Below are 13,995 nucleotides of genomic sequence, written 5' to 3'. Positions count from 1 at the left end.
AAAGAAAGAAAGAAAGAAAGAAAGAAAGAAAGAAAGAAAGAAAGACAGTGGGAGAAAAAGAAAGAGAAGAGAGAGATAGAGAGAGAGATAGAAAAGAAAGACAGAGAGAAAAAGAAAGACAGAGAGAAAGAAGAGAGAGAGAGACAAAAAAAGAAGACAGAGAGAGAAAGCCTTAGGAACAAGGAGAGAAAAAGAGAGAGAGAAACAGAAAGAGAGGACAGAGAGAGAAAGACAGATGGGGTGATAGAGAGATAGAAAGAGAGAAAGAGAGAGAGAGAAAGGGAGGTAGAAAGAGAGGGATAAAGAAAGACAAAGAGGTAGAGAGGAAAAGAGAACAAAATTGAGAAGACAGAGAAAGTGACAGAGAGAAAGGGATGTGAGGAACACATACAGAGAAAGATAGAGATGAGGAGAAAGAGAGGGTTGATTGTTTCATAAAAGAAAACAAAGTAATACCCTTTTACTCTTCTGAGATTTAGCAGGTGATGAAGGGCGCCCCCTGATTATTAGTGGCCCCCTGCACTGTGCCAGTATGACTTGTTGTCATTTGTCACCATTGTGTCTATGGCAGCCTGAGGGATGTGTGCTGGAGTATCTGTTCATGGAGTGACATCACTGGAGCCATGCCTATCCGGCTCCCTTTGTCTTTGGAGCTCTGGCGGGGGTTAAGCAGCAGATAGGTATAAATGAAAGCTAGGCAAGGCTTTTTCCAGCTGGGAATACATCCTAGCGAATCACTCCAGCTTCTCTTCTTCTTCAATAAGAGAGAGGAGCAGCTGATGAGGAGAGGCGGGAGGGAGAAGAAGGGGGGGAGAGGCATCTCCATTAGACACCAGTCCATCCATCTGACCTGCCAAGAGACGTCAAAATCAAATTAAGAGTTCCAAGCAAGGACGGGGAAGCTCGCTGGCTTCAGAAGGGGCGTCCAGCCTCCCAATGTATTGACAGCATCTGAGAATGAAAGAGAAGTCGATCTTGGTGCTTCCCTACACCGACGGACGGGAGGACAGCAAAGCACTTTTCGTACTTTGGGGCCGTGTCCTAAATTCATACACAACTCCGAAAGATGTCACCGAGACGTCCTGATTGCCATGGCAACCCCAAAAACGCGCTGCTGAAATTAGTCGAAGCCAATGGCAATCTGGTTTTCAAGTTTGTCGGGCTGCTGATCTTCCTGAATGCCACCTTATCGTGTCCCTTAAACTGTGACTGTTCCAGCAAGAGCAGCCTCGTGCAATGCCGCTCTTCATCTCTCCAGGAGATTCCGGAGGATTTACCACGCTGGGTCCAGAGCCTGTCAATCACCAACAGCAATATCACCGTCCTCCCAGCCTCAGCCTTCTGGAGAAACGGAACGAGCCTGTACAACTTGACAACACTTGTGCTTGCCAACGACAACCTCCAAGCCATAGAGGCCAAGGCTTTCTCCGACCTCCCAAGCCTCACCACCTTGGACATGAGCTTTAATGCCCTCAGCTCCCTTCCTGATGATGCCTTTGCAGGATTATCTCAGCTCCAAGTTTTAAAATTAAACCAAGCTCTCCGAGAACCAGCCCGAAGCAACATTTTTAACTCTCGATGGGCTCAACATTTGCCTAGCCTTAGGACACTAGAACTATCTGGAAATGAGCTACAGTCTTTCCCCATGGCTGTGAAGGATCTAGAGAAGCTGCAGACCGTCCTCCTTGGAAATAACTCTATTCAGAGACTCAACAAGGAGGAGATCTCAGTGCTCAGAGACAGGAAAATCCGGCTTTATTTGAGCCCCAACCCCATTTCTTGTGATTGTAATATCAAGGAGATGATTTCTTGGTTCCGAAACACTTCCCAGACTTTGGACGCCCAGCAGCTCCAGTGCTTCGAACCTTCGGACTTGAACGGTTCCTTGGTCACCAACCTCCGAGGCGACAACCTGAAATGTAGTAACAAGGACCTGGAGACGGCGTCCTATGTCTTCTTTGGGATAGTCCTGGCGCTCATTGGGGTCATATTTCTCATGGTCCTCTACCTGAACAGGCGAGGGATTAAGAGGTGGATGAACAACTTCCGGGAGGCCTGCAGGGACCAGATGGAGGGCTATCACTACCGGTACGAGCAGGACTCTGATCCCAGGAGATCCAATGCTTCCACTGGGATATAAACTCCATCGCCACAAATGACGTTTCTTTGTAACAATTCTAATGCATAGAGGAGATTAAGTCATAGGATGTGAATTCGGGTTCAGATCTACACCATATGTCAAGCCAGGGGACAATTAGCTTTAAAGGGTATGTAAAGGCAAAACATTGTTTTTTTTTTTTTTCTTGTTTTGGATAGAGTTTGGAAGGGTCAGGGTCAGGGATCCTCAAACTACAGCCCTCCATCTGAACTACACATCCCATGAGGCACTGTAAAACTCTGACATTCACAGACATGACTAGGCATGATGGGAATTGTAGTTCCTGAACAACTGGGGGGGGGGGGGTGGGCATAGTTTGAAGACCCCTGGGTTAGAGCCTTTGCTAAGCTTATATTGCTGTCTATGTAACCGCTGGGGAGAGTCACTCATTCTATGTGTCCCAGTGACCCTTGTTACCGGGGAAAATTAAAACCTTTACAGTAGACATGTGCAGAACGAAAAAATAAATAAATAAAAAATGTTTAGTTTTGGATCGATTCGTTAATTTACTTATTTAGTTTTGCTGCATTCATAACAAAATTTGTTTTCTTTTTATTTATTTAATTATTTTATTTATTTATTGTTTTTATTTTTGTTTGTTTATTCACTTTTGACTGGATTAGAATATTTACTAAGGATTCACAGTATTTGAATCAAATTCAAGTCGAAAGTAATGTATACAAATTTATTGTGAAGAATAGGTGATTCTATTCCATTTGATTATATTCTCATGTATTCTATTCTATTCTTTTCTGTTCAAAATTTGAATCTCAGAAGATGGCTATATTCTTTCTATTTTATTCTATTCTATTTAAAATTCAAATTTCGACTTTTGAAAAATGGCTATCTTTTCCCTATTTTATTCTATTCTATTATACTAAAAAATTGAATTTCAGAACAGAGCTATATTCTTTCTATTTTCTTCAATTATAGTCTACTTTTTCTATTCTATTCTTTTGTTTCATTTTTATTCTATTTCTTTATTTTCTATTCTTTTCTATTCTATTACATTCAATTATATTCTGTTTTATTCTATTCTTTGCTATTCTATTCTATTCTATTCTATTCTGTTCTTTTCAAAATTTTAATCTCAGAAGATGGCTATATTCTTTCTATTTTATTCTATTCTATTTTTTTTCTTTTCTATTCTTTTTTTTCTATTCTTTTATTCTCTATTCTATTCTTTTCTATTCTATTCCATTTGATTATATTTAGTTTTATTCTTTTCTATTCTATGCTGTTCAAAATTTGAATCTCAGAAGATGGCTATTTTCTTTCTATTTTATTCTATTCTTTTATATTCTATTCTTTTATTCTCTAGTCTATTCTTTTCCATTCTATTCCATTTGATTATATTCTGATTTATTCTATTCTATTCTTTTCTGTTCAAAATTTGAATCTCAGAAGATGGCTATATTCTTTCTATTTTATTCTATTCTATTTAAAATTCAAATTGAAAATTTTGAAAAACGGCTATTTTTTTTTCTATTTTATTCTATTGTATTATACTAAAAAATTGAATTTCAGAAGAGAGCTATATTCTTTCTATTCTCTTCTATTATAGTCTAATTTTTTTCTATTATATTCTATTCTTATGTTTAATTTGTATTCTATTGTTTTATTTTCTATTCTTTTCTATTCTATTAAATTCAATTACATTCTGTTTTATTCTAATCTTTGCTATTCTATTCTATTCTGTTCTTTTCAAAATAAATTTGAATCTCAGAAGATGGTGGCTATATTCTTTCTATTTTATTCTATTCTTTTTAAAATTCAAATTTAGAATTTTGAAAAACGGCTATGTTTTTCTATTTTTTTTCTATTCTATTATATTAAAAAATTGAATTTCAGGCGAGAGCTATATTCTTTCTATTCTTTTCTATTCTATTCTACTTTTTTTCTATTCTGTTCTATTCTTTTGTTTTATTTTCTATTCTATTTCTTTTTTCTATTCTTTTCTATTCTATTTCATTCAATTGTATTCTGTTTTATTCTGTTCTTTGCTATTCTGTTCTGTTCAAAAATTGAATCTCGGAAGATGGCTATATTCTATTTTATTCTATTCAATTTAAAATTCAAATTTAGAATTTTGAAAGACAGCTATTTTTTTATATTTTATTCTATTCTATAAAAAATGTGAATTTCAGAAGAGAGCTATATTCTTTCTAGTCTCTTCTATTCTATTCTACTTTTTATATTCTATTCTATTATTTTATTTAATTTTTATTTTATTTCTTTATTTTCTATTCTTTTCTATTCTATTCCATTCAATTATATTCGGTTTTATTCTATTCTATTCTGTTCGTTTCAAAATTTGAATCTCAGAAGATGGCTATATTCTTTCTATTTTATTCTATTCTATTTAAAATTCAAATTTAGAATTTTGAAAAACGGCTATGTTTTTCCTATTTTTTTTCTATTCTATTATATTATATTAAAAAATTGAATTTCAGGTGAGAGCTATATTCTTTTTATTCTCTTCTATTCTATTATATTCTACTTTTTTCTATTCTGTTCTATTCTTTTGTTTTATTTTCTATTCTATTTCTTTATTTTCTATTCTTTTCTATTCCATTCCATTCAATTATATTCTGTTTTATTATATTATTTGCTATTTTATTCTTTTCTTTTCAAAATTTGAATCTCGGAAGATGGCTATATTCCTTCTATTTTACTCTATTCTATTTAAAAATTCAAATTTAGAATTTTGAAAGACGGCTATTTTTTTATTTATTTTTTTATTTTAGTCTATTCTATAATAATAAATAATTGAATTTCAGAAGAGAGCTATATTCTTTCTATTCTATTCCCTTCAATTTTATTAAACTTTTTTTCTAATATATTCTAGTCTATTATTTTATTTTGTATTCTATTCCTTTATTTTTTATTTTTTTCTATTATATTCTTTCCAAAATTGGAATTTCGGAAGACGGCCATATTCTAACACACGTATTCTAATACACACAGTCTTTAAAGGAAATCAGCAATAGCCAGCAATATTTTAGAATTCGGTTCAACTTTGGATAACTTGTTATTTTGTTTCATTATTTTGGATTAGTTTAATTTCCTTACTATTGTAATTCAGGAATTCGGATACATTCGTATCTCCAAATAATGAAAATTTTGTCCGAAGTTGGATTCGGAACCAAGCGAACCGCACATGTCTACTTTACAGTCGTCATGAGAGTTGTCATCTCTCTAAGATCCCTTTCACATGGGCTTTCCCATCAGGACCGATCTGTCAGTTTTTCAGGTGGATCGGATCAGATGCTCCATTCACCCCTATGGGGCAGCGGATGTCAGAGGTGACATCTCCACTGACACCCGCTAATCCAATCCGATCCTGTCTGGGAAGCCCAGACAGATAGTAACCCTATTTTCCATCCTTCTGGTGGATCGGATCGGATGAAAACAGACAGGTGGTCCGTTTTTCATCTGATCGCCCCATAGAAGAGAGCGGGGGATCTGACAGATATGTCTCTTCACAGTGAGGAGAGAGAGGACCCGTCTTCCACCTACTCAGCGGGGATCAGCGGATCGATCCCGCTCTGAGCAAAACGAAGTCCTCCGGGTGGAAACCCCCGTGTAAAAGGACCATAAGATGGCAAGTCCACTCACTTTAGGGAGACTTCCTCTCACTTCCTGTTGCATCTTCAAGACAGGAAGTGAAAATAATTTTCCCCCTTGGGACACCAGACAGCTTCATAGGGGGGGGGGGGGGGTTACTCTTCCTTTCTCTGTCCGAAACAAAAAGTTTTGACTGTACATACACTTTAAGTAAAGATGGTGCCAGGACAAATATGAGATCTGCCTTTGCTATCTTCCTGCTGAAAATACTCATTGCCTGGCTGTTTCTTGCTTCCATACTTTCTCATAGACTGGGGAACAAGCATGCAGCCAGCAAAGTCAAGAGGTCCTGCTGCTTCTTTAGTGATGCTGAAGGTATTGAATTCACTGGATTACCCTGGCAACCAAGTTATTCACCCGGTCCAGTCTAGTGTAAGGGAGAGAATCAAGATGTTTCCTCTTGGCGCTGTCCGTGGTACACATCGTGGTATTACACATCCAGCTGAGTACATTGTGAGTCTTGCTGGTCGGTACAGATTGTTGAGGGGCTCATATTCCTCCTATTTAAGGGATTTACTTCTCTTCTGCTGCGCTTGGCAACAACTCTTATAATATTGCTGTAGGAAAAGCAGCTGACACAAAATCATGAATGTTGCAAAAGATCAGATGAAAATAGTAGGATAGGTTCAGCGCTTCTCAGAAAGACCATATCTAAGGAGAAAACACAAGTGCAATCTTCTAATATTGTTTTGGAGACCACCACCGATATCCAATCACACAGCCTCTAACCAATTATCATAGACCCTCACTACAAAGGTCTATGGAAGCAGTAGATCATATGTAGGCGCAGACGGCACTGGAACCCCGTCAACGTTCCTTCTCAGCATTCCTCTCCATTGTTATCCATACATAAAGTATATCCCCGCATAATGGAGAGAAATGCTAAGGAGGAACATTGACAGGGTTCCATAGACCTCACATAGACCATAGGGTTCCATAGACCTCACTACAAAGGTCTATGGAACCCTGTCAACGTTCCTCCTCAGCATTCCTCATCAGTGTTCTCCATACATAAAGTATATCCCCGCATAACGGAGAGGAATGCTAAGGAGGAACGTTGACAGGGTTCCATAGACCTTCCATAGACCATAGGGTTCCATAGACCTCACTACAAAGGTCTATGGAACCCTATCAACGTTCCTCCTCAGCATTCCTCTCCATTGTTATCCATACATAAAGTATATCCCCGCATAATGGAGAGGAATGCTAAGGAGGAACATTGACAGGGTTCCATAGACCTCCCATAGACCATAGGGTTCCATAGACCTCACTACAAAGGTCTATGGAACCCTGTCAACGTTCCTCCTCGGCATTCCTCATCAGTGTTCTCCATACATAAAGTATATCCCTGCATAATGGAGAGGAATGCTAAGGAGGAACGTTGACAGGGTTCCATAGACCTTCCATAGACCATAGGGTTCCATAGACCTCACTACAAAGGTCTATGGAACCCTGTCAACGTTCCTCCTCAGCATTCCTCATCAGTATTCTCCATACATAAAGTATATCCCCACATAATGGGGAGGAATGCTAAGGAGGAACATTGACAGGGTTCCATAGACCTTCCATAGACCATAGGGTTTCATAGACCTCACTACAAAGGTCTATGGAACCCTGTCAACGTTCCTCTTCAGCATTCCTCATCAGTGTTCTCCATACATAAAGTATATCCCCACATAGTGGAGAGGAATACTAAGGAGGAACGTTGACAGGGTTCCATAGACCTTCCATAGACCATAGGGTTCCATAGACCTCACTATAAAGATCTATGGAACCCTGTCAACGTTCCTCCTTAGCATTAGGAGGTCTATGGAACCCTGTCAACGTTCCTCCTTAGCATTCCTCTCCGTTATGCGGGGATATACTTTATGTATGGAGAACACTGATGAGGAATGCTGAGGAGGAACGTTGACAGGGTTCCATAGACCTTTGTAGTGAGGTCTATGGAACCCTATGGTCTATGGAAGGTCTATGGAACCCTGTCAATGTTCCTCCTTAGCATTCCTCTCCATTATGTGTGGGATATACTTTATGTATGGAGAACAATGGAGAGGAATGCCGAGGAGGAACGTTGATAGGGTTCCAGTGCCGCCTGTGCCTATATATGATCTACTGCTTCCATAGACCTTTGTAGTGAGGGTCTATAATAATTTTTAAGAGGCTGTGTGATTGGGTGCCGGTGGTGGCCTCCAAAACAATATTAGAAGATTGCACTTGTGTTCCCTCCTTGGATGTGGTCTTTCTGAGAACTGATTAGCGCTGCACCTATGCTACTATTCTCATTAGTTATTGTTTGTTGGGAATGTCCACCGACCAACAATATTGTTTCCAAGTGCCAAAATAAAAATTGGGGTAGATAATTGAGGTAAGGAAGCCCAGGAAGAGGGAATTTTGAATATGGAGGCCCAGTGCAGCACGTAGTTCATTGAAAACCTTTTATACCACCCGTCCCCCCACCCCTTTTGGGTTCCCAGAACTAAGCCCAGAGCTACATCAACCATGACATCTGTTTGTTACTTCAACATTAAGTCCCCGTTCACACCTGGTCGCCTCACAGGTCGCCGTAGGTCGCCTCCCATAGGGAAGCTGCGGACCCGTTCTAATAGGAGCGACACAAGTCGCTCTGACTTAGAAAAAGGGTCCGGAGCTTCTTTGGGGCGACCAGGAGGCGACCGCCATAGACTTCAATGTTATGAAGTCCGTGGCGGCCGCTCCGAGGTCGCGGCGCGCTGCTCGCACCGCGACCTCGGAGGTCGCGGTGCGAAGTAGCGTCGCCCCTATGTGAACGGGGCCTTAAGGACTGGTTGCCATTTGTATCTTTGTAACCACTTGTATCATTGTAGCATTGTATTGTTGTATCTTTGTAGCATTGCATCATTCTACGAGCAGCATATTCATTTTATAGTTACATAGTTAGTCAGGTTAAAAAAAGACACAAGTCCATCTGGCTCAACCAATAAAAAACAAAAGCAGTAAAGAAAACCCAACCATACAATCCCATATACACAATCCTATACCCGCAGTTGATCCAGAGGAAGGCAAAAAAACCCCAACAAAGCCTGATCTGATTTGCTACAGCACGGGAAAAAAATCCTTTCTGATCCTCCGAGAGGCAATCGGATATTCCCTGGATCAACTTCACCTATAAATATTAGTACCCATTTATATTATGTACACCTAGGAAAGAATCTAGGCCTTTTTTAAAGCAATCTAGTGAGCTGTATAAAATGAAAACTCATTCAGCGCTACAATCAGCAAAATGGAATAAAAGCTGCTGAACACCGGTAAAGGTCAAATCTATCAAAACCCAGATGAAACATAAAATACAAAAGGGGTGCAGCGCTACAGTAGAAAGTATGAACTCAGACTGTATAATTGTGAAAAAGTCCTGACTGAACAATTAAATCACAAATACTGTGCAAGCTTAAAATAAAGAAGAGTCCTTTAAATGTCACAAATCCAAGCCATAAGATCAAGGAAAACCCGTGCTGTAAAGGATGAAACAGATGCACCTCTTCATAAGTGACTCCATCACCAGAGTGTGTGCTAGCCTCTCACCTCAATGCTCAGACCTCTAGGGTCATAACGCAGTGTGTTTTCAAACACCTGATGGGCTCCCAATCTGCTCAGCTTTGCCTTCAACCTCCAACCTCAGACCGATCATAGAGTAAGGGATTCCATCATAGAGGGGGGGACAAAAGGACATCTAGTGCTCTCCGTATATATAACAGTTTATTGAATAATAAAAGATATTGCACTTACAAGCATGGCACTATCCTAGTGCAAAACGAACAGCATAAGTGTATAACAGCACAGCCAGCTGGCCGCTCGGTGTGCGATCCCTTCGGGGGAGGAGCTGTGACGTCACCCGCGACGCTCCGAAGGGATCGCACACCGAGCGGCCAGCTGGCTGTGCTGTTATACACTTATGCTGTTCGTTTTGCACTAGGATAGTGCCATGCTTGTAAGTGCAATATCTTTTATTATTCAATAAACTGTTATATATACGGAGAGCACTAGATGTCCTTTTGTCCCCCCCTCTATGATGGAATCCCTTACTCTATGATCGGTCTGAGGTTGGAGGTTGAAGGCAAAGCTGAGCAGATTGGGAGCCCATCAGGTGTTTGAAAACACACTGCGTTATGACCCTAGAGGTCTGAGCATTGAGGTGAGAGGCTAGCACACACTCTGGTGATGGAGTCACTTATGAAGAGGTGCATCTGTTTCATCCTTTACAGCACGGGTTTTCCTTGATCTTATGGCTTGGATTTGTGACATTTAAAGGACTCTTCTTTATTTTAAGCTTGCACAGTATTTGTGATTTAATTGTTCAGTCAGGACTTTTTCACAATTATACAGTCTGAGTTCATACTTTCTACTGTAGCGCTGCACCCCTTTTGTATTTTAATCTAGTGAGCTGGCCAGAACCACCTCTGGAGGGAGTCTATTCCACATTTTCACAGCTCTTACTGTGAAGAAACCTTTCCGTATTTGGAGATGAAATCTGTTTTCCTCTAGACGTAAAGAGTGCCCCCTTGTCCTTTGTGATGGCCTTAAAGTGAATAACTCAACACCAAGTTCACTATATGGACCCCTTATGTATTTATACATGATGATCACATCCCCCCTTAATCTCATCTTCTCAAGAGAGAATAAATTCAGTTCCTCTAATCTTTTCTCATAGCTGAGTTCCTCCATGCCTCTTATCAGTTTGGTTGCCCTTCTCTGCACTTTCTCCAGTTCCCAGATATCCTTTTTAAGAACTGGTGTCCAAAACTGAACTGCATATTCCAGATGATGAACTGCATATTCCAGATGAGGTCTTATTAATGATTTGTAGAGGGGCAAAATGATATCTCTCTCTCTGGAGTCCATGCCTCTGTTAGAACAAGAAAGGACTTTGCTTGCTTTGGCAGCCGCAGCTTGGCATTGCATGCTATTATTAAGCTTAGGATCTACCACAACACCCAGATCATTCTCCGCTATGGATTCCCTCAGATCCTTCTCCACTATGGATTCCCCCAGATCCTTCTCCGCTATGGATTCCCTCAGATCCTTTTCCGCTATGGGTCCCCCCAGATCCTTTTCCGCTATGGATTCCCCCAGATCCTTCTCTGCTATGGATTCCCCCAGATCTACCCCCCTAGCATGTATAATGCTTGCATATTCTTAGCCCCCAAGTGCATAACTTTACATTTATCAACATTAAACCTCATTTGCCACATAGTCGCCCAATGAAACAGTGCATTGAGGTCGGCTTGTAAATTGGAGACATCCTGTAAAGAAGTTATTCCAATGTACTACAGATGAGGTTCGAACCAATAAGCAGGTATATTCCTCAAAGTAATTCTATGTTATTTCTGGGTTAGCTCTGGGCTGATAATGATTATGAATAACCACTAAACATATCAGTGGCCCTTATTAGTACAACATTTCCATCCTGGCAATTGAGACTCCTTCATTCTGAGCCTTTCCGTATTTCTTCATTCTCGACCTAAACCTTTGTTTAGTCTCATTCTTTTCTTTCTAATGGGTTATTTACTAAAGATAGAGAGGGCAAAACCATCAACCCTTCTGCAGAGAAACAAATCAGCAAAGAGAGGGCGCACCAGCCATGAGCATTACCCAAGTGGTATCTTTAATAATGCAATTAAGGCCCCTTTCACACTTGTGCGACTTGTCCTGCGATTTGGGACGGCTAAGTCGCATGACAAGTCATCCTCCTTGATTTCCAATGAGTACCGTTCATATGTGTACGACTTCAAGTCACAACAACTTCAAAGTAGTCCCTGCACTACTTTGGGACAATTTTAATGCGTTTTGAGGTTCAAAGACATAGGCATTGCTTCAAGTCTAGTTAAATCGTGGCAAAATTGCGTCAAAATCATGGTAAAAGTGCGGCAACAAAATTGCATGGCTTTTAGGTCGCATAAGTGTGAAAGGGGTCTAAAAGGAGATATACTCACAAACAACGCAATAGTAAAAGCATATTAGAGCCCAAAGTCCAATGACCTTCCAGATGGCTGACGCGTTTTGAAGGAATCTATCTTTGAAAAGGTCCTTCGCCTTGCTGGGACTAGTCTCAGTGACTAGATTGCTTTGTGCAAACTTTGGACTCTGATATGCTTTTACCATTGAGTCGTTTGTGAAGATATTCCCTTTTATTACACTTGGGCTGGTGTGCCCTCTCTTTGTTTTGCAGTGTTTCTATTAGGTCCCCCCCAACCCTCAGGGGGCAGCACTATTCCTCCCACTGACACCAATGATGGGGCACTATTCCTCCCACTGACACCAATGATGGGGCACTATTTCTCCCACTGACACCAATGATGGGGCACTATTCCTCCCACTGACACCAATGATGGGGCACTATTCCTCCCACTGACACCAATGATGGGGCACTATTCCTCCCACTGACACTAATGATGGAGCACTATTCCTCCCACTGACACCAATGATGGGGCACTATTCCTCCCACTGACACCAATGATGGGACACTATTCCTCCCACTGACACCAATGATGGGGCACTATTTCTCCCACTGACACCAATGATGGGGCACTATTCCTCCCACTGACACCAATGATGGGGCATTATTTCTCCCACTGACACCAATGATGGGGCATTATTCCTCCCACTGACACCAATGATATGGCACTATTCCTCCCACTGACACCAGTGATGGGGCACTATTCCTCCCACTGACACCAATGATGGGGCACTATTCCTCCCACTGACACCAATGATGGGGCACTATTCCTCCCACTGACACCAATGATGGGACACTATTCCTCCCACTGACATCAATGATGGGACACTATTCCTCCCACTGACACCAATTGACAAGAGCCAGGTAACAAGCAGACAGGGGTCGCCCTAAATGCAGAGGAGGCACTGGAATCTAATAGACCCATAATGATTACTCGCCACTCTCTATATATAATTACATCAGGGGGGTTTAAGACAGGGAACCCAATCTTTCTTTACTGCAGTCCCCCCCCCCCCCCCCCCTTCCCAGCCTATGCCTGGACAGTGAAAAGGAGAAGCAGCAGACTGCTGAGCTCAACTTTCTGTCACTTTGCTCTCTCTCCTCCTAACAGCATGCTCCTTGCACTGCAGCACAACTGACAGGCCCATTGTGTTGCTTCTTCCTCTCCCAGTCTGAGCTCTGTTGTACAGGGATTATAAAAGGCTTGGATCAGGTCAAATTCAGGTTCTTGCATTTAAAACAAAAATACTTTTCTAATGTGTTAATGATTAGAGAACTGTGTTTGTTAATGTCTTTTATATCTGCCAGAAGCTGACCACACACTGTCCAATCAGGAATCTGTTACGGTGGGATTGCACAGAAATCTGGATGTATGATCTGATCCTGCATGACGTGGACATTGGACCAGACAGACCTTTATTAATCAGAACTCTGAAGAATGTATCATGTTTGACAGCAGGATTGTATAATCACAATCTGAACAGACGAGATCTGGATTGTATGTCCATAAATCGAAACAACAGCAGATTGTACCATCTGAGGCCATTATATGTGAACGCGGTGCATCCGGACATGCAGCAGACGTCACATTGATTGTATATTTGCATTGTGTATACTCTGTCTACATGCTGTGCCTATAATAGCCATCTGCGCATATTTATTTCCTGTGAATACACCGACCAATCACAGATCACAGAGCTCCTCTGTCTGTACATTGTATACCGAACGTGAGATTATCCTGCTGGTTTAAAGGGGAAAGGCAAGATATTTTTAGTGACTGACAAGGGTAAGGATTAGGGTTTTGGGGTTAATAGTCAGGAATCAGGGTTAGGGGTCATGGTTAACAAAAGGATTATGGCTTGGGGGTTAACAGCCAGGAATAGAGCTGGGGGTCATGGCTGAGTGTAAAGATTAGGGGTTGGGGGTTAATAGTCAGGAATAGCGGTTAGGGGTCATGGTAGAGTGAAAGGATTAGGGGTTGGGGGTTAATGGTCAGGAATATGGGTTAGGGGTCATGGTTGAGTGTATGAATTAGGGGTTGGGGGTTAATAGTCAGGAATAGGAGTTAGGGGTCATGGCTGAGTGTATGAATTAGGGGTTGGGGGTTAATAGTCAGGAATAGGGGTTAGGGGTCATGGCTGAGTGTAAAGATTAGGGGTTGGGGGGTTAATAGTCAGGAATTAGGGGTTAGGGGTCATGGCTGAGTGTAAAGATTAGGGGT

General features: G+C 41.0%; 1 protein-coding gene across 1 annotated transcript; it reads left to right on the top strand.

Annotated features, from left to right (window-relative positions):
• The first annotated feature begins 713 nt into the window (after positions 1–713).
• On the top strand, positions 714–13,284 carry LOC309547574 (trophoblast glycoprotein-like). The gene is made up of 2 exons (XM_082247445.1): positions 714–2,267; positions 13,109–13,284. The coding sequence occupies exon 1, from the start codon at positions 1,067–1,069 to the stop codon at positions 2,138–2,140; it is 1,074 nt and encodes a 357-aa protein (XP_082103571.1). The 5' UTR covers positions 714–1,066; the 3' UTR covers positions 2,141–2,267; positions 13,109–13,284.
• Positions 13,285–13,995: the final 711 nt, after the last annotated feature.

This window comes from Pelophylax lessonae (genome assembly GCF_965119305.1).
Source record: "Pelophylax lessonae genome assembly, chromosome: 2".
NCBI lineage: Eukaryota > Metazoa > Chordata > Amphibia > Anura > Ranidae > Pelophylax > Pelophylax lessonae.
This window is presented reverse-complemented; position numbering and strand designations above follow the sequence as displayed.